General features: G+C 37.8%; 1 protein-coding gene across 1 annotated transcript in view; it reads right to left on the bottom strand.

Annotated features, from left to right (window-relative positions):
• Positions 1–1,046: 1,046 nt before the first annotated feature.
• The window catches only part of LOC128644522 (prolyl 3-hydroxylase 2), a 201,486-nt gene continuing 180,216 nt past the window's right edge, over positions 1,047–22,316 (bottom strand). Inside the window, exons 13-15 of the mRNA XM_053697104.1 lie at positions 21,374–21,449; positions 7,812–7,952; positions 1,047–1,573 (exon numbers count right to left, since the gene is read on the bottom strand). Coding sequence (XP_053553079.1) covers positions 1,469–1,573; positions 7,812–7,952; positions 21,374–21,449 — 322 coding nt within the window. The 3' untranslated portion in view covers positions 1,047–1,468. The remainder of the gene's footprint in view (positions 1,574–7,811; positions 7,953–21,373; positions 21,450–22,316) is intronic.

Genomic DNA, 22,316 nt, shown 5'->3' with positions numbered 1-22,316 from the left:
GGTGATTAACCACGTGCCCCCACTGAGGAGAGGTGGTAATAGGGACAAGAGGCTGCTACAAGTGGAAACAAAATGGATACACATGTTGGACACATTAGTTCCTAAAGGATTGAATACTGTCCTTGACTTTGGACCGTTCTATACCAAATAACTGCATCTGAATCTACCAGCCACGGTTGTATGCAGAGTTACCCGACACTATTTACATGGATTTTCATCCTAGTGGGTACCCACAGGTTTCTACACATACTCCAAGTGACATGAAGGGGGGGATTATTAGATGATTTATTATATACATACAAGGTTGAGTCTAATCTAGTTCTCTGTCCAAATGTGTATTTGTGAGATGATCACAAGTAGTTGAGTACATTAGTGGGTAATTTTCCATATCCCTGCTGTCCATATATGACAAATTAAGTCTAATTTTAATTTTAACTGCACCTATAGTTTAGGCTAGTAATGTTTTTAACTCCATTTGCACTTTTGTATTGCGATCAGTGCCTTGTGCTAATGGCCATTAGTACCTAACTACTATATAATGCCTAATACTTGTATGATCAATAGGGGCATTTATGCTCGCACAGTGCTTTCATTTAGCTGCAGATCGTAAGTCAGCTTAGCACTATCAAGTAGGCATTGTATATTGGTTTCTATGGTTACCGACTACAGCGAGATTCGCTGGCGTTGTATCACATGGTCACGTAGCGTGATGACGTCACGACGCGAGCAGTGGATCGCATGCAGAAATGCAAATTGGCTTGTGTACATAAGGCGCCGTATGTTTGGGTATGATAGGTGAGTCTTTGGGTATTAGGTTACTTATGATTTTTTGACATTTGACAAAGGTGTTTTGTAAACACCGAAACGTTATGTCATTTTAAACTTTTGGAATCTTATTAAAAGTTATATTTTATGTGAACAGTGAGTGCCTTTTTTGCTTGACTTGTGGATAACTTTTAAAGTGCACCCTGGCTGCTGCTAAAAACTGTTTGATGTGCTTGCTCTTTCTGGGATAATATATATATATATACATACACAAACATATATTTTCTATTTTTTTGCATATAATTTTGATGAAGACCTGAAAAACATATTGTCATCATTGACAGTACAGGTATATACTGTAACACATCAACACAGTAGCTAACAATCTGTATCATCAGTAGAGGCTGCAATTTGGTTATTGCAAAATAAAGTTAAACTATATTCTGATAAACACATAAATAAAATCACCAAACATAAAAAACAAGCATTAAATTACATTCCATCATAATGTTTTGTTACAAAAACAATACAAGTGTAACATTCAGAATAAAAAGACAAACACTTATATGGAACAAATCATTTTCTGAGCACTGTGTTTTCCATTTATCATTTAAATTACATATTTGTTTTGTACAAAAATAAATCCATTCTAATAAGATTATTAATAATTAATAAATACTTTTTTTTTAAAAATATATCCCTGTTATAGCTCATCCCTGGGGTTGATAGCCATTTCCTGTGCTCCTCCACCACCACCATGACTTTCTTTATCCAGTGTCCGTATAACTTCATCTGCCTGCAGCCGTTCCTGAAAAAAGAACAAATGCGTCATTTCTAACTAAACTGTGATTATACTGTATGTGTTTATATCAGAAATAAAAAGATCAATAGGCCATTGCTGGGAGACAGAATAACGATAAAACCTCAATATTGTAAAACACGTTAGAGCCGATTCTGTCTGATTTTAACTGGCAATTCAGAAGCCTTGTATGTGAAAATGTAGGGGAAAAAACCCCAAACAAAACAAAATTGAACTTCCATAACTATTTATTTTTCTATTGAGGCATGAAACATAGGCAGAACATCATCATATATATTAATTATAAATCATTACATATACAGCATTTTACTCACCCAGATCTCTCCCTAGCTGGGCATTCACCCTGCTTCTTCTTTGTGACACTCTATTTGTAGCTCTCTTAGAAATGGCATGACTACTGTCTGAGCTACACACTTTGGTGCTACATATCACATTCAAAATGAGCATTATAAAGGTATGTAATTCTTCCCCTCTGACACTTACCATAAGGGGCATATAATAAACTCCACCATTGCAATTCAGAGCCAAGGGGACATTCAAAGATTTGAGATCCCTCTCTGCTGTCCTGGACACAGATACTGTAAGATCAACATCAGCTGATATTATTGTCTGATGTTCTGATTATAGAGACAAATCATGATCGCTATCATTTGTAGGGGTCAGCTTTATCACAAAACTTTCTGTCAATTGCAAATTAATCCTGAATCCATGAATTCCTGTAGATTAGTCTTGATACTAGTGTATTGATCAGCCTCAAGAAAAGGAAGCAACGCTACACCTGTTCAACCACAACATTAAAAAACCCTCCTAATATCGTGTAGGTCCCCTTCGTGCTACCAAAATAGCTCTGATGCATCAAGGTATGGACTCCACAAGACCTCTCACTGTGTCCTGTGGTATTTGGCACCAAGTTATTAGCAGCAGATCCTTTAAGTCCTCCATGGATCAGATTTGTTGTCCCATTAAAACCCACAGATGCTCAATCGCATTGAGATCTGGGGAATTTGGAGGCCAAGGCAACATTTTGAACTCGTTGTCATGATCCTCAAACTAGTCCTGAACATTTTTTGCAGTGTGCACTATCCTGCTGAAAGAGACCACTGCCATCAGAGAACATCATTGCCATGAAGGAGTGTACGTGGTCTGCAACAATCTCTAGGTAGGTGGTACATGTCAAAGTAACATCCACATGAATGTCAGGACCCAAGGTTTCCAAGGATAACATTGCCCAGAGCATAATAATGCCTCAGCCGGCCTGCCTTCTTCTCACATTGCAATCTGCTGCCATCTTTTCCCCAGGAAAATGACGCACATGCACCCGGCCATCCACCTGATCTAAAAGAAAATGTGATTCATCAGACCAGGCAACATTCTTCCATTGTTACATGGTCCAGTTCTGAAACTCACGTCACCATTGAAGGCTCTTTCAGTGGTGGACACTGGTCATCATGGGTACTCTGACCGGTCTGCGGCTACGCAGCGCCATAAGCAGCAAACTGTGATGCACTGTGTCTTCTTTAGATCATAATCAGCATTCATTTTTTTCCAGCAATTTTAGCTATAGCAGCTCTTCTGTGTGATCAGACTAGACGGGCTAGCCTTTGCTCACTGCGTGCATCAATGAGCCTTGAGCGCCCATGACCCTGACGCCAGTTCACTGGTTGTCCTTCCTTGCACCACTTTTGGTAGGTACTAACCACTGCATACCGGGAACACCCCACAAGACTTGCTGTTTTGGAGAATCTCTGATCCAGTTGTCTAGCCATCACTATTTGTCCCTTGTCAAAGTCACTCAGATTTTTTCACTTGCCCATTTTTCCTGCTTCCAACACATGAAATTTCCTTTGCTGCCTTATATATCCCACCCCTTGACAGGTGCCATTGTAACAATATAATCATGTTATTCACTTCACCTCTCAGTGGTTTTAATTTTGTGGCTGATCAGTGTATGTTTCGGTTATGCAGGAATTGTAGCAGTATCATTTCACTTCTTACTATGTTTATGGGGGGAGATGTTGAAAGCCTACCTCCGTAATGGGCAACAGAAGGCCTCAGTATTCTGGATTGGTACAGCAGGTAGGACTTAAAGATTAACTAAGCAAATCGCACTGAGTTCATCATTACATATACTGAAGCTTTATGCCTTTGGAATCAATCAGAAGAAATGTCAGTAAATATATTGTAAGGTATAATCTTTTCATATACTGCCTCCAGTACTGCTGCCTATCATAGTTGCCACTTGGAAGCTTCCCCTAAACTCACACTATTGAAATATAAGGGGTCTGTAGACAGAAGTATGGTTGGCCTCATTAAGGTGGCATTACTAGTAAAGGGGAAACAATGATGATCCTACTTAGCTATGGTAAGTATATAAACTTTATGCCAACAATGATTCTAATAAATAATTTATCTTTCCATTGGGAGTCAAATTTTAGTAGTGTCAGGAATACCACTAACACTTCCCTGTTCAAGTTCACCCTCCCTATTACTGACTGCTAGTTGCCATCAGGTGGAGGGATTCCTTAAACAGGAGTGACTACAACAAAAGTATACTTGGAAACAACAGGTGCTGGAGATGCAAGAGTAGGAGGAAGAGCAAACGGCAAGCAAGGGAAGGTCATTAAACAATGCAAGGTCAGAGCAGGTGGCTAGCAAAGCAAGGTCATTAATCAATCCAAGGTCAGGATAGGTCAAGGTACGAACAGACTGAGAACAAGGAAAAAGCGCTAGATTGCTGGAACTTGGCCAAACTAACAAGCAATGCAAAGACGGTCTGACACTACTTATAAAGGCCAATGGGCAACAGGTGAGCAATGTGTATGGTTAAATGTATAACCGCATAAACAATTTATTCTATGAAGCCGACCACTCAGAAGGCGAAAAGCGCTTGCATGGGGATAGCGAATATTGGAACAAGAAAGAACACCTGCCACATTGCCAGGCCTGGAATTGTCTATGCAGCACATGAACACAACCAAGTAATCCCCACTTAGCCACACAAACAGACAACCAGATATATACACCGGACAGTGCCCCCTCCTAAAAGGTTGCTTCTGGACAACTCCCGGACAATCCAGATGAACAAAATGAAATACTAGAATGAGGGCATCTACATGCAGATGGTTCACATGCTCCAACATTACTGCAATGTTATTTAGTTGATGATAGTCAATACAAGGTTGTAGGGAACCATCCTTATTACCCACAAAAAAGATACGCCATCAGCAGAAGTTGAGGGGCTTATGAATACCCTTGCAAGGTTATCATCCAAATAAGCTTTAAAAAGTGGCCAATTCTGTCTCCGAAAGTGGGTAGATATGGCCATAGGTTATTGGTACTCCAGGAAGAATATTTATAGGGCAGTCATATGTCCAATGGAGAGGAAGAACTTTGGACTTTTTTTTTGCTGAACCTGAACACATATTGAAAAGACATATAAGCCTATGGGATCTGCTGCTCTTGTTAAGTAAAAGTAATTTCAGGAATAGAACCTTCAGTTAACATAGCATATTGTGCATGGCATTCAGAAAAAGGAAAATAAATGGTCCTGGATGCCCAATTTACCACTGGAATATGTAGATGAAGACAGGGTAGACCCAGTGCTAGTTCAAATATAGGTGACTGGACGAAAAAGAACTATAAGTATTTTGTATGCCCAGGTTGAATAACTTTAAGTAAAGAAACAGTTTGATGAGTAGCTGGTCCAGATTTTATGGAGGATCCATCTATAACCCATATAGGCACAGGAGTGGATTTAGACAGCTTTGTTATATGAAGTTGGATAGCAAATGTATTATCCATGAAGTAGCCTGTAGCTTCCAAGTCATGAATTGTTACTATGTGTATAAGTTGCTGATCCCACTGAAACTGATGTTGTAAGGAGAGGTCATGGCTGGAGCTGAGACTCACCAGAAGAGCAATGGCCTCTTAAAGGACAAGAGCGAATCAAGTGATTGGCAACACCACAGTACATACAAAGGTTCAGCATTTTCCTTCTAGCCTGTTCTTCAGCTGAAAGAGGTGCCCTGGCCGTACCAATCTCCATAGTTTCAGACATAGCTACTTATGCTAAAGGAATAGGAGGATGAAAATGTGGAGCCTGTCAAACAGGAGGCATTTTTTTGCACGTACATGTAGATTACATCTCTCTAGTCTGCGCTCTTGCATCTATTGGTTTAATATGTATGGCCAGCAAGGCAAAAGCTTCCAGAGAAGTAGGAGTCTCGACTTGAGCCAATTGATCTTTAATTGCTTCAGATAATCCAAAGTGAAATTGTTTCCAAATGGCTGCTTCATTCCAATCACATGAAGCAGACCGGCATCTAAACTCAGTCCTGTGGAAAATTACATTTCAGTTACCTTGCTATAGAAAGCGTAGATTAGTATCAGTAGTAAAGGTTAATTGAGGATCTTCATATAAGATATCTATGGTCCAAAAAAGGAATCCAAAGAAAGAAGACAGAGATAGTCAGTCTGCAGGAGCTGGTGGTTTTAGAAACTCAGTGGCATAGTTATGTGGTTTAAGTGAGAACAATAGCTGGCAGGATGTCTTAAAACTTCTATACCTAGCACGGTCCCCAGAAAAATTAGTTGGAAGAGATATATGTGGATCAGGTTTAAATGCAGTGAAAGAAGAGGTAGTTGTGGAAGTACTAGCTACAGGTATACTTCCAGTACTGTGGGTTGTAGCCGAAACACTTAGTTTTGCAGCTGAGAAAGGCCTCCCGGAGCCAGTTGGCTAAGCTCTGACATATGTTGTGCTAGCTCCTCCAATTGGGAGTCAACTCTTGTGGCCGCTAACATATTTCTGGCTTGTATGTAATGTCAGGAATGCCACTAACACTACCCTGTTCATGTTCACCCTCCCTATTCTTGGCCACTAGTCAGCATCAGGTGGAGGGATTCCTTAAACGGAAGTGACTGTGACAAAAGTATACTTGGAAACAACAGGGGCCAGAGAGGCAAGAGTCGAAAAGCAGACGGCAGGCAAGGGAAGGTCTTTAAACAATCCGAAGATAGGGCAGGCTAGGTACAAACAGACATAGAACAAGAAATAAGAGCTAGGTTGCTGGAAACTGGCCAAACAAACAAGCAACGCAAAGACCGACTGACACTACTTAGAAAGGCCAAATTGCGTGACTAGCAACAGGTGAGCAATGTGTATGTTTACCTGTATAATTGCACAAAAAAAGCATTCTATGACATGACCACTAGGAAGGCGAGAACCGCATGCATGCAAATAGTGAATATTGGAAAAAGAATAACACCTGCCACATTACCAGACTTGTAAATACATGCGTGCAGCACATAAACAAGAGCAAGTGATCCTGGCATATCTGTGTGACCCTGACAACCCTGACAACCAGAGACGGACACCTACCATCCCCACTTATTAACAACTATAGAGTATAAGGCTCTTAATTGTGATTGCAATTTGGTTTTAAATTTACTTTTATCTTAACTAAATGGAATAAAAGCCAAATTTCAAGTATCCATGCCATTTGTACATTCCAGATCCATGCAGTCCAACATAGAATGCTTTAAGTGTATTCATACCAGTTAATTACTTGTTAATATAGGTCATTGCTGGGTCAACATTATTTGATTAAGATATAAATCACACACATTATAATGTATCTTTAAATCTCCTGTAAAGTAAATTATTAAAATAAAAAAATAATTACATCTAGAACAATGTACACTGTAGAGTTGCGTTGGAGATAAAGATTCTCACTACAACCATACAGTATACAACAGTATGATAACATTCTAATCTTATAGACAAAGTATGGTTGGCCTTGTTAAAGGGACACTGTACCTACATTTTTTCTTTTGTAATTCAGAAAGAGCATGCAATTTTAACCAACTTTCTAATTTACTCCTATTATCAATTTTTCTTCGATCTCTTGCTATCATTATTTGAAAAAGAAGGCATCTAAGCTTTTTTTGGTTTCAGTACTCTGGACAGCACTTTTTTATTGGTGGATTAATTTATCCACCAATCAGCAAGGACAACCCAAGTTGTTCACCAAAAATGGGCCGGCATCTAAATTTACATTCTTGCATTTCAAACAAAGATACCAAGAGAATGAAGAAAATTTGATGATAGGAGTAAATTAGAAAGTTGCTTAAAATTTCATGCTCAATCTTAATCACAAAAGAAAAATTTTGGGTACAGTGTCCCTCTATTGCTATGTATCTGACAGAATATAAATTAATTACTCACCAGTTCTCTGTACATTGGATCTAATGTGAACCACAAGGCCACTGCACACCTCTGTCCATTGGTGACAGCTCTGACCCCATGAGGATTCTCTCCTCCTGAAGAAAACCCAACTAGACGACCACACTTGGGCTTAACGGAGGCCTGTAAACAAAAGGCAAAATGTGAGCTGTCACTCAGCTTGAAAGCATCCTACTCTGTAACAGGATGTGTTTCAATTTTAAAAGAATTTCTCTTCTATCCTTTATTCAAGCATGGCTCTTTCCTTGAGAGCATACTGAGGTAGGCTCAGGAGTGTGCATGTATCTTTTCTGGTATAATTTTTTTTATTAGGAATTACAGGGTTTATACATTATCATAGCAGACCATATACAATATCATAGCAGACCATATACAAAACGACAATATTTTAACAAAAAAAATCTTCTTAACATTATTTAGTTTACATTGAGTTATACAGTCATATTAGTAGGTTCATCACATTCTACTTTTATATCTTCCATTAAATATAAGCTTGCACACAAAAGAAATATTCCTCATAACTTATTATAGCATAAGCTTACATATACTCCTAAGAGGCATATTGCTGCTGTGTTAAATATACGGTAGGAGTATTCAAACAATATAAACACAAAAAGATATAAAATAAAACATAACATAGTATAAACCACACTTGGTTGTTTATTGTCATTATACCCTGTTACTCTCTGTTTGAATCATAATAAAGAAATAGTGACGATAACTTCAACTACAAAAAATTAGGAAAAGGAGAAAAAATAAATAAAAAAATAAAAGGAATAAAAAAACAGAAATATCTCTCTACCTCTCTGTTCTCCTCCCCCCTCCAGCTATCTGTTTGCATGATTTGATTAAGATTACTTAGGAGTGTGCATGTATCTTGAGCACTATATTTATAACATTATTAAAGCATTGTAGCAAACTGCTAAAATATAGTTCTGGAGACACAAGCATGCTTCTGAGGCTACCTAGGTATGCTCCGGTGGAAAAGAGCTACGTTTTAACAAAGGATACCAATAATAAGTCAATGTTATAACAGAAGTAAATTGGAAAGTGTTTTTTATTGCACACTCTATCATGCACCCTCTAGAGCCCACTATGATCTCATCTAAATCATGAGAGATTCATTTTCACATTCATTCCAGTACTAATCACTTGTGAGACTGAAAATGCAAATGGTATTTGGTATGAAGTTTACTCAGTGAACTGAAGCTTTTTACTGCAACCACATTAAAATGAACCATTAACACTGTGTATCTATCCTGTGTGCTTCAGAAACTTCTCAACCAACCATAGCCTAACATCTAAAGCTTCATCATCATTATGCGGCTATGTCAATGTATGCAGGTCTCTGGGTAACTGTCGGCCAGATTACGAGTTTTGCGTTTTGAGCTGTGCGGTGCTATCGTGAAGTTTTTTCTCACCACTCACTTACCTACAGCGCTGGTATTACAGGTTTTTACAAACCCGGCGTTAAAAGACAAGAAGTGAGCTTAGAGCAAAATTGAGCTCCATACCGCACTCCAATACCAGCGCTGCTTAAGTCAGCGGTGAGCTGGTCATACGTGCTCGTGCATGATTTCCCCATAGACATCAATGGGGAGAGCCGTCTGAGAAAAAGTCTAACACCAGCCAAAAAGCAGCGTAAATCTCAGTAACGCAGCCCCATTGATTCCTATGGAGAAACTAAAGTTATGTTTACACCTAACACCCTAACATGAACCCCGAGTCTAAACACCCCTAATCTTACACTTATTAACCCCTAATCTGCCGCCCCAACATCACCGACACCTACATTATACTTATTAACCCCTAATCTGCTGCTTCGGACATCGCCACCACCTACATTATATTTATTAACCCCTAATCTGCTGCCCCCAACATCGCCAACACCTACATTATATTTATTAAGCCCTAATTTGCCGCCCCCAATGTCGCTGCAACCTACTTACATTTAGTAACCACTAATCTGCCACCCCCAACGTCGCAGACACTATTCTAAATTTATTAACCCCTAACACCCCCTAACTTAAATATAATTTAAATAAAATTACTATCATTATCTAAATTATTCCTATTTAAAACTAAATACTTACCTATAAAATAAACCCTAAGCTAGCTACAATATAACTAACAGTTACATTGTATCTACCTTAGGGTTTATTTTTATTTTACAGGCAAGTTTGTATTTATTTTAACTAGGTAGAATAGTTATTAAATAGATATTAACTATTTAATAACTACCTAATTAAAATAAATACAAATTTACATGTAAAATAAAACCTAAGTTACACTAACACCTAACACTACACTACAAATAAATACATTACCTACATTAAAAACAATTAAATTAAATTAGCTAAATCACAAACCCCCCCACTAAATTACAGAAAAAAAAAACAAATTACAAGATATTTAAACTATTTACACCTAATCTAATAGCCCTATAAAAATAAAAAAAGCCCCCCCCCAAAATAAAAAAAAACCCTAGCCTAAACTAAACTGCCAATAGCACTTAAAAGGGCCTTTTGCGGGGCATTGCCCCAAAGTAATCAGCTCTTTTACCTGTAAAAAAAACAAAAAAAAAACAACAGTAAAACCCACCACCCCCACAACCAACCCCCCAAATAAAATACTAACTAATAAAACCTAAGCTCCCCATTGCGCTGAAAAGGGCATTTGGATGGGCATTGCCCTTAAAAGGGCATTTAGCTCTTTTGCAGGCCCAAAACCCTAACCTAAAAAATAAACCCACCCAATACACCCTTTAAAAAATCCTAACACTAACCACCGAAGATTCACTTATCGGGAGAAGTCTTCATCCAAACAGCAAGATGTCCTCAATGAAGCCAGCAGAAGTGGTCCTCCAGACGGGCAGAAGTGATCCTCCAGATGGGCAGAAGTCTTCATCCAGACAGCATCTTCTATCTTCATCCTTCCGGCGCGGAGCAGCTCCATCTTCAAGACATCCGACGTGGAGCATCCTCTTCTTCCGACGTACTAACGACGAATGAAGGTACCTTTAAATGACGTCATCCAAGATGGCGTCCCTTTGATTCCGATTGGCTGATAGAATTCTATCAGCCAATCGGAATTAAGGTAGAAAAAATCCTATTAGCTGATTGGATCAGCCAATAAGATTGAGCTTGCATTCCATTGGCTGATTGGAACAGCCAATAGAATGCAAGCTCAATCCTATTGGCTGATTCAATCAGCCAATAGGAATCTAAGGGACGCCATCTTGGATGACGTCACTTAAAGGTACCTTCATTCGGCGTTAGTCCGTCGGAAGAAGAGGATGCTCTGCGTCGGATGTCTTGAAGATGGATCCGCTCCACGCCAGAAGGATGAAGATAGAAGATGCCGTCTGGATGAAGACTTCTGCCCATCTGGAGGACCACGTCTGCCCGTCTGGAGGACCACTTCTGCCGGCTTTGTTGAGAACATCTTGCCGCTTGGATGAAGGCTTCTCCCGGTAAGTGAATCTTCGGGGGTTAGTGTTAGGATTTTTTTAAGGGTGTATTGGGTGGGTTTATTTTTTAGGTTAGAGCTTTGGGCCTGCAATAGAGCTAAATGCCCTTTTAAGGGCAATGCCCATCCAAATGCCCTTATCAGGGCAATGGGGAGCTTAGGTTTTTTTAGTCAGGCTTTTATTTGGGGGGTTGGTTGTGTGGGTGGTGGGTTTTAATGTTGGGGGGATGTTTTTATTTTATTTTTACAGGTAAAAGAGCTGATTTCTTTGGGGCAATGCCCCGCAAAAGCCCCTTTTAAGGGCTATTGATAGTTTAGTTTAGGCTAGGAGTTTTTTTTATTTTGGGGTGGCTTTTTTTATTTTGATAGGGCTAGTAGATTAGGTGTAATTAGTTTAAATATCTTGTAATTTGTTTTCTGTAATTTAGTATTTTTTTTTGTGATTTAGCTAATTTAATTTAATTTATTTAATTGTATTTAATGTAGGTAAATTATTTAATTGTAGTGTAGTGTTAGTGTAACTTAGGTTAGGTTTTATTTTACACGTAAATTTGTATTTATTTTAGTTAGGTAGTTATTAAATAGTTATTAACTATTTAATAACTATTCTACCTAGCTAAAATAAATACAAACTTGCCTGTAAAATAAAAATAAACCCTAAGCTAGATACAATGTAACTATTAGTTATATTGTAGCTATCTTAGGGTTTATTTTATAGGTAAGTATTTAGTTTTAAATAGGAATAATTTAGTTAATGATAGCAATTTTATTTAGATTTATTTAAATTATATTTAAGTTGGGGAGTTTTAGGGTTAGGGTTAGACTTAGGTTTAAAGGGTTAATAAATTTAGAATAGTGGCGGTGACGTTGGGGGCGGCAGATTAGGGGTTAATAAATGTAGGTAGGTGGCTGCGATGTTGGGGACAGCAGATTAGGGGTTAATAAATATAATGTAGGTGGCGGCGATTTCCGGAGCAGAAGATTAGGGGTTAATAAGTATAATGTAGGTGGCGGCGATGTTGGGGCAGCAGATTAGGGGTTAATAATATTTAACTAGTGTTTGCAAGGCGGGAGTGCGGTGGTTCAGGGGTTAATATGTTTATTCTAGTGGCGGCGATGTCCAGAGCGGCAGATTAGGGGATACATTTTTTTTTATAGTGTTTGCGATGCGGAAGGGCCTTGGTTTAGGGGTTAATAGGTAGTTTATGGGTGTTAGTGTACTTTTTAGCACTTTAGTTATGAGTTTTATGCTACGGCGTTGTAGTGTAAAACTCATAACTACTGACTTTAGAATGCGTTACAAATCTTGGAGGTAGAGGGTGTACCGCTCACTTTTTGGCCTCCCAGGACAAACTCGTAATACCAGCGCTATGGAAGTCCCATAGAAAAAAGGGTTTACAAACTTTATGTAAGTCGGTTTGCAGTAAGGCCAAAGAAGTGTGCGGTGCCCCTAAACCTGCAAGACTCGTAATAGTAGCGGTAGTGAAAAAGCAGCGTTAGGACCTGTTAACGCTGGTTTTTCGGCTTACCGCAAAACTCGTAATCTAGCTGTGTGTGTCTAATTCCTGTAAAGGTGTTAAACATATAAATTCCTGCTCGGAAGCTGCAAAGCACTGTTATGGCTCAGCAGTATTGGGTCAGTTAGCCAATCAGGTGCAGGATATGCAAGTAGTTATCAATTGCTGACTATGTATTATTTAGGAATGGCTCAGGGACACAGTACTGTATATTTTTCCCTTAATGTGTTCCTAGTGATTTGTTATATTGGCTGCATAGTATTAAATGTATTAGAATTTTTTCCTTTAAGTGTGTTTTTGTATCTGAAATATCTCAATAGGGAAATAGCTGTTTTTGATCATTGAACACCTGATCCATAATTAAGAGATCTTTCTGCAGGCTGAACTAATTTGAATGGGCGTGCCCTAGAGAATAATGGGTGATGGTTTAAATGACTAAAACCAACAATTTCAAACACAAACATAAACCTGATGGACCAATTTTCCATACATGTAAAACTTTGTAGTTGGAAACACATGAAGAAGAAATATATTTTACATCGTCTTTTTTAAATGTGCATTTAATCTCTTTACAGACGTATAACATATAGTTACCAATAGACATGTGCAACGCTAAAAAAATTGTTTAGTTTCGTTTTCATTAGTTAAATAAATCATTTTGTTTTGGCAAATTAGTTATGTAAAGTTAAATCGTTTTTTCGGATCCATTCTTTATTCATATCCATTATTCTATTCTGAATTTTAGAATAGAATAATGCATATGAATAAAAATGTATCCGAAAAAACGATTTAACTTAACATAACTAATTTGCTGAAACAAAATTATTTAAAACCGCCGCCATCCACATCGCTGCCACTAAATAAAGCTATTAACCCCTAAACCGCCGCCCCCCACATAGTCAACACTAACTAACCTATTTACTCCTAAACCGCCGTTCCCAAACATCACAGACACTAACTAAACCTATTAACCCCTAAACCGCAGAACCCGACATCGCTGAAACTAACTGAACCTATTAAACCCAAAACTGCAGTTCCCCGACATCGCCGACACTAACTAAACCTATTAACCCCTAAACCGCCGTTCCCAAACGTAGCCAACACTAACTAAACCTATTAACCCCAAAAACCGCAGTTCCCCGACATTGCCGACACTAACTGAAACACTAACTAAACCTATTAACTCCTAAACCGCCATACACCCACAAGGCCAACACTAACTAAACCTATTAACCCCTACACCGCCGGCTCCCACATTGCAACAACCTAAATTAAACTATATTAACCCCTTAATCTAACACCCTCTAACTTTAACATAATTATAATAGACCTAAATTAAAGTTACAATTATTAACTAACTACCTATTTAAAAATAAATACAAACTTACCTGTGAAATAAAAATAAAACCTAAGCTTACACTAATAAAACCTAACATTACTAAAAATAAAAAACCTAACATTAATAAAAATAAAAAAAACTAAGATTACTAAAAAATTAAAACTACAATTACAAAAAATAAGCTGAATGCCCTTTTAAGTGCAGTTAAAGAGCTGAATGCCCTTTTGTTTGCAAAAGAGCTGTTAACTTTAGGCCAATGCCTACAAGAAGACCTTTTAAGGGCCTTCGGTAGTTTATTATAAATTAGGGTTTTTTATTTTTGGGTGTTTTTTTTTAAACTTGTTAACTCTTAAACGCCGTTTCCAAACATCACAGACACTAACTAAACATATTAACCCCTAAACCGCCATTCCCAAACGTAGACAACACTAACTAAACCTATTAACCCCAAAAACCGCAGTTCCCCGACATCGCTGTCACTAACTGAAACACTAACTAAACTTTTTAACCCCTAAACCACCATACACCCACAAGGCCAACACTAACTAAACCTATTAACCCCTACACCGCCGACCCCCACATTGCAACAACCTAAATTAAACTATATTAACCCCTTAATCTAACACCCCCTAACTTTTACATAAAATAGACCTAAATTAAAGTTACAATTATTAACTAACTACCTATTTAAAAATAAATACAAACTTACCTGTGAAATAAAAATAAAACCTAAGCTAGCTACAATATAACTATTTACTAACTACCTAGTTAAAGTAAATACAAACTTACCTGTGAAATAAAAATAAAACCTAAGATTACACTAATAAAACCTAACATTACTAAAAATAAAAAAAACCTAACATTACTAAAAAATTAAAACTACAATTACAAAAAATAATAAACACTAAAATTACAAAAAAAATTATCTAAAAAAATTTAAATTTATTCTTATTCTAATACCCCGTTTAAAAAAAACCCCTAAAAAAACAAAAAACAGACCTAATTTATAATAAACTACCAATGGCCCTTAAAAGGGCCTTTTGTAGGGCATTGCCCTAAAGTTAACCGCTCTTTTACCTGTAAAAAAAACAAAAAAACCCCAACAGTAAAACCCACCACCCACAAAACCAACCCCCCAAATAAAATACTAACTAATAAAACCTAAGCTCCCCATTGCGCTGAAAAGGGCATTTGGATGGGCATTGCTCTTAAAAGGGCATTCAGCTCTTTTTTGGCCCATCAAAATAAGAAAAGCCCTAATCTAATAAAAACAAACCCAAAAAAAAACCCCTAACACTAACCCCAAAATCGGTACTCACAGTTGCTGAAGTCCGGCGAACGATCTTCATCCCAGCTGTGAAGCATCTTCATCCAGGCGGCTCTATCTTCATCCATCGCGGGACCAGCATCTTCTTCATCCCTGCAGAGGCGGAGCGGTCGGTGCGCGGAGGCAGAGGTCCATCGGTCTGACATGGAGGTCATCTTCATGTGATCGTCTGCCGCACACTGAGGATTTAATGCAAGGTAGCCCTTTTATATTGGGGCACCGTTGCATTCCTATTGGCTGAATTTTTTTTTTTTTTTTTTTTTAACAGAACTTTTTTATTGAGATTGTTAACAAATATACAATTTAACATACGTCCATCTACAACATCGAAAAGATACATAGTACATAATACAGGAGGGTGGATAATGTAAATAATTGAATATACAATATGTAAGCTGCTGGTAAGCTTGGTTTAATAATAGCAGGAAAGAAAATTAGCTGTAAAATAAGAGGTTAACAGGCGTGTCTTATGAGATGGCAAGCTATAATTTTGTTCTAGGACGTAATAGCAGCAAGAGGGTTTTGGATTATAAATTTTCTAAACACCTATCTGTTCGATATTCCAAGGCTCCGTCAGCAAATGTGTAGATGAACTTAGCTATATAAAATCTCATTTTTTTTAATAGGGTAAAGGATAAATAAGAAATAGCATGAAAAACTTTGGGGGGCAGTCAGCGGACAGGAGCCGCTCTAAAGATAAGGGGAGGGGGTGGGGGCGTGTCTGGGAAGTTTGATGATATGGTATTAAAGGGTGTCAAGAACAGGAAAAGTTCAAAGAGGGTATATACTCCCGTGATCTGGGAGGGGAACACCAAGGATCTCACAACTGAAGTTTGGGGATTAAAATGTAAGCAGATGATAAAGGATGGCCTTATAAAACTGTCAAATTAAATAGTAACCCTGAAGAGGTTTATAGTGAGGAATTAATAACCATGTAGTGTGTGACCATGTAGAGCCGTAATGCCCACCACAACTTTGTTAAGAGGTACCCCATGTGCTAGCAGGTGGAGTGGGGTTACATTAGTTAAATATGTCTCTGAGTAAGTATAACCTGGGATGTAGTAAGCATAAGATAAAATATATGATCTTCATTGGGTGCTTATGAAGTGGGTGTACATAAAGTTAACTACATGGGTGTAATAGGTTTTCTGGGTGTCTTGTATAGTTGATTATTTCCCACCTTTCACTATGTATCCATACGGTTCCCTATATCCAGGAGGGTCTCCAAAGGCTAGGTACTGCAAACCAGCAAGATTATACAGAGGAGTATACTATATAGCAAAGAGTCTACTCTAGAAGGGGTATACTAACAGTTACAGCTACATATTCCATGTTAACACCCTTATAATTATGGGCAAAGCATAATAAGACCATCACATCTGTATTATTCAAACAGCTGGGGGTATCTAAGACTACATGCTGACTGGATAGTTAACACAGAGCCTGTGCCACATGAAGAGGTAATAGTAGAGAACTGATCACGCCCCTATAATTTAAAATATTATGAAAGGGAGACACAGCGATCTTAGGGTCAATACTGTGTGTGAAGGAGGGAGTTCATCTTACATTACAACACCTAAAAAGGGTATAGACCCAGATATATAGGAGATCCAAAGACCTTAATGTGCAAAAGCCAAATATAATATACTTTTAATGTCAAGCCTGTTTTGGTTAGTATGATAATAATCGAAGTGTCTTGTGAGTATGCGTTGCGTGAGGTGCTGATGAACAGTTTAGTTGGAGGAGTGGGAATCACCCTACCATGCTGTAGTATAATAAGTAAGAGATACTTTAAGATAAATTAGATATAAACTCTATCTACCTGACTTGCTCATTAGATTCTGAAGGCTATTAAATGCGTGATGTATATGTCCCTTCACACCGAGAAAAATTAGAGGAATATATATGCTAGGATCTGATATTTGTTCAGTATGTGACCGTGTGTGTAGAACTATTATTCAAATGAGTGCTGTGATGGCCTCAATAGTATATCAGCCCCTATATATCATTAAGAGAACCCAGTCACCACCCGTGGCATGCAAATACAAATACGTGACCTCACAAGCTTAGTTTGTTCTCTGGATGCTACATACTATTGTGTCTGTCTCCTAAAGTAAAGCAAAAGAGTCATCCACAGGGTATGAGTCACTACTGACAGATAAACAGCTTTGAGACTGCGATAATTATGAGTGAGGCATAACATACATCCAACAGGTTTAGATTGTTGAAGACATAACAGTATAAGAGACCACTTGCAGGCAAAATGATTAACTCAGAGCTTGTAGGGAGTAAATAAATAACAGTAGAGGTGAGCAATCATTAGGTAAATAATCTCCCCATAGCAAAGGAAAACATTTACTCTTGTGGTAAGGAGTGGAGTGCTAAAACATTTCTCAGGGTTAGGTTAGTGTGGGCAACATCACATAGGGAGATGAATGTCAATGGAGTTTCTCCAACAGTGAACTATGGCTATAATATAACTACTAACTGTAACAGCTATAAACACATAGGTATACCAGAGTAAAATAAAGTCTCAGACCGGATGTCTTCTTATAACTGCAACCCATATATGTGAAGACCGATGTAAAATAAATTAAATTAAGAGTCCTTATAAACATATCGAACTGTGAGTACATCAAAGTCTGACACTGATCTAATCAGACGAGACCTCACCATAATCTTATAGTTACCGGTGTCAGCCGACACCAGTTTTGAGTAGCGATATCCCCATAAACATGACTTTGTGCAGAAGACTGTGACTTGTTAGGATTAGGGAGCAGGCAGTTCCAAGTCTCTCGATCAAGGGCAGAAGATAGGTGTTAAGGGTGCCGGGCAATACGTCTCTTGTAAGTGTTGCCTGAGATACCGGAGTTAAAGAGTGCTTTACCACCAATGTTAGTTCAATGATCAGGGGTCCTTCTGCCAGGCCATCACCGGGTCGACCGGCCGCATCGAACCCGGCAACGGCCTCACTCTGCGCATGTTGAGTAATCCTTGCTCTACCTGCATTACTATGCTGTGGCGGATCAGGGGAGATTTGAGGTTCTCGCAGCACCGTTTCAGAGAGGTATGGGGCATCTCCATGTTGTTGTCCTGAGTACTGTGTCTCCTCTCCGCTGCTTGGTGTCTCATCCCAGCTAGGTAGTAGTGCCTGGTCTCGCCCGACGGATCGGCATATAGCAGTGAGGTCTGCAAATCCTCTGTCCATCTTGGATTCAAAGATCTCAAGCAGGGCCTGCATGTTTATGTATAAGATCTCCATAATGGAATAGCGAGGGGTGGGGTGCAGTTGTGATAGTCTCTGTATCAAGTGTTGCAAGATGGCCGCTGCTCAGGGCCTCAACTGGTCTATTCGGAGCTCCTGGGTCATAAATACAGTAAAATAAGTTTTCCTTCTGAGTGTTGAAGGTCAGCGTTCAGGTCTGCTGTAGTTCTTCCCAAAGTTTGCTGTCTTTGTCTGTTATAAATCGGCTATTTCAGGCAGGATCACCAGGAGCTCCTAAAAATGCGACTACACACAGTGAGTGCTCAGACACGCCCCCAATAACTGGCTGAAAATTTTAAATCCACCGACCGATCCGTCTCCGCTGGGATGAAGCTAGAAGATGCCGGTCCCGCGATGGATATAGATGGGGCCGTCTGGATGAAGATGCTTTGCCGCTGGGATGAAGATCTTTTTAGGTTTTTTTTTTTTTTTGCTTTTTTGGGGTGTTTATTTTTTTTTAGATTAGGGCTTTTTATATTTTAATGGCCGAAAATAGAGCTGAATGCCCTTTTAAGTGCAGTTAAAGAGCTGAATGCCCTTTTAAGTGTAGTTAAAGAGCTGAATGCCCTTTTAAGTGTAGTTAAAGAGCTGAATGCCCTTTTGTTTGCAAAAGAGCTGTTAACTTGAGGGCAATGCCTACAAAAAGACCTTTTAAGGGCCCTTGATAGTTTATTATAAATTAGAGTTTTTTATTTTGGGGTGTTTTTTTGGTTTTTTTTTAAAACGGGGTATTAGAATAGGAATAATTTTTATTAATTTGGATAATTTCGTTTGTTATTTTTTGTAATGGTAGTTTTAATTTTTTAGTAATGTTAGGTTTTTTTATTTTTAGTAATGTTAGGTTTTATTAGTGTAAGCTTAGCTTTTATTTTTATTTCACAGGTAAGTTTGTATTTATTTTTAAATAGGTAGTTAATAATTGTAACGTTAATTTAGGTCTATTTTTATTATGTTAAAGTTAGGGGGTGTTAGGTTTAGGGGTTAATAGTTTAATTTAGGTTGTTGCAATGTGGGGGCCGGAGGTTTAGGGGTTAATAGGTTAAGTTAGTGTTGGCGATGTTTGGGAATGGCGGTTTAGGGGTTAATAGGTTTATTTAGTGTTTCAGTTAGTGTTGGCGATGTCGGGGAACTGCAGTTTAGGGGTTAATAGGTTTAGATAGTGTCGGCAATATCGGGGAACTGCGGTTTAGGGGTTAATAGGTTTAGTTAGTGTCAGCGATGTCGGGGAACGGCGGTTTAGGGGTTAATAGCTTTATTTAGTGATTTAGTTAGAGTCAGCAATGTTGGGGAACAGCGGTTTAGGGGTTAATAGCTTTATTTAGTGATTTAGTTAGGGTCAGCGATGTCAGGGAACTGCGGTTTAGATTAGAATAATGAAAAATCCCAAATATGAATAATGGATCCGAAAATTCAGAAACTGATTTATTAATTTACGGATTTTTTCGGGATTTTAATTATGGTGCGGATTTGTAAATTCAAATGCATTTGAATCTCCGAATCGGACAAAATTTGTCCGAAAACTAAATTCGCCTGAAACGAAACTCACATGTCTAGTTACCAAGCAACATCAGAGCATTAACAAAATGTGCTAACAAATGAGACAATTGTGTGTATTAAATAAAAAGTGATAAGTGTAAGTTACTGTATAACCAGATAAATCCTAATAATGTAATGTCTTAATACAAACACTGACAGAGTTTTATAAAATCTCCCATATAAACAATGTAGTATCTTTTACTAAATATAATTTATTAAATATAATTTTTAAACACAACTAAAACACTTGGCATCAGAGTTAAATCACTATAATTGTTTGCAAAATCACAAACATGTTTAAAATGTCTATATAATTAACGCTAGGTTAGACCGCGCAGTGATCAATAGAAACAAAACTCGTGGATTTATATTTATATTGTTTTTTTTTGGTTTTTTTTTATGAAACCCTGAAAGCGGCACAAATCAGTTATTTATCAGATAATCACCAACTTATTAGTTAATTCAAAGAATTTCATGTTTTCTAAATGTCCGATACAGAGCAGAAATATAATAATACTTTCTGTAACTGCATATCAGCCTGCAATTTCACTTTTCATACTGTACATTTTTATAAGATTGCTTTTTCTTCCAGTACACAATTTATATACTATTATACACTAAATAAAAAAACAAAAACTTTATTTTCAACATCTTAGGTAAAAAGAATGATCCTTTAGAAATTTTAGGTAAATTGTATAATGTTGTTTCATAGTCACTGAGGTTGGGTAAAAAAACTTTGGCATCTTTACAAATGTCATTAGCCCAAAATAACCCTTAGCTGCCAGAGAGGAGTTATTTTTGTATCTCCATCAACCTTCTATTTTAGTATTGGATTTTTGTTGTTGTTGGTTTTTCCCCCAGTAAATAGTGCTCTGCTCTGCAGTGGCTTTTAAAGTATAACCACCTAATATATTATTTGTTAGCACCCACCAAGACCATGTGCTTATATATAAAAGTGCTTTATTGCTAAAAACATGCAAATGTTATCCTATTTAAGTGGTAGTCGCTGTATAACTTATTACTAATTATAAAACTGTCAGAAAGAATAATAAAAATAATACAAATAAAAATGGCCACTAGGGGGAGACTTACTGTGATTGTTTTAGCATCCATTTCTGTGAACACAAACTCTCCTCCGTCAAAATCCCCATTCAGATAGAGTAGTGCACTGAAAATAAGATAAAAAAAGAAATGTATCAACAACCAAATCAACTTAATAGCAGCTTTGAGCCATATTCACCACACCTGCCCTTTATAATCCCAATACATAACTATGGAGTGAACAGCTGCAGGCAGACTGTGAGACGTAACAATATATTTTTTACTTTATGGCCAGTTTGTCATGCATATAAAAGGTCTAAATGAAACACCATACACTATGGATTTAATAATTTAAAAACAGGCTAATTGGTTTTGAATTGTATTTGCTATTTTTTTCTCTCCACAGAGAATAAAAAAAAATATTGCAGTATTGTACATGCTGAATGACCTGCATCATTATCACTAAAATGGTCATTTTTCTCCTTTCACTTAAGCTTTCTGTTACCTCATGTTTTGTCTAGTATAAATGATAAACCATCTTAGAATTCTGTTAATAAAATAGTCACTTCTCCTTTAGTATCTGCATCTCTGCTTTCCTATCCTATCATTCAGATCGCATTTTGGGGTCTGGCTTTTAACTTTCTAGCTATTAAGAGTTCATAATTTAGTCCAGTGCAGCGTTCTAACTAGGATAAAATCCAGGGGTGTTCAGCCCTTTTACACTGAAATAGTTTCCCCAACTATTTCTCTTATCAAAGCATTTTGAAGGGCCTGCCTGCCACTTCCTCATCACCATCTTTGTCTATGAATCCCTCTAAAATGGCTGGAATAAAATTGTACCACTCATTCTACGTTTTAGTGAGTGGTACAATTTTATTCCAGCCATTTTTCATAGACAAAGATGGTGATGAAGAAGTGACAGGCAGGCCCTGATAATGTCTTTGATGTCTTTGATAAGAGACATAGTTGGAAGTTTGACAGGAATAAGGGGTTA

This window comes from Bombina bombina, unplaced genomic scaffold, assembly GCF_027579735.1.
Source record: "Bombina bombina isolate aBomBom1 unplaced genomic scaffold, aBomBom1.pri scaffold_490, whole genome shotgun sequence".
Taxonomy (NCBI): domain Eukaryota; kingdom Metazoa; phylum Chordata; class Amphibia; order Anura; family Bombinatoridae; genus Bombina; species Bombina bombina.
The sequence above is the reverse complement of the archived record's forward strand: the minus strand, read 5'-3'. Positions and strand labels throughout refer to the sequence as shown.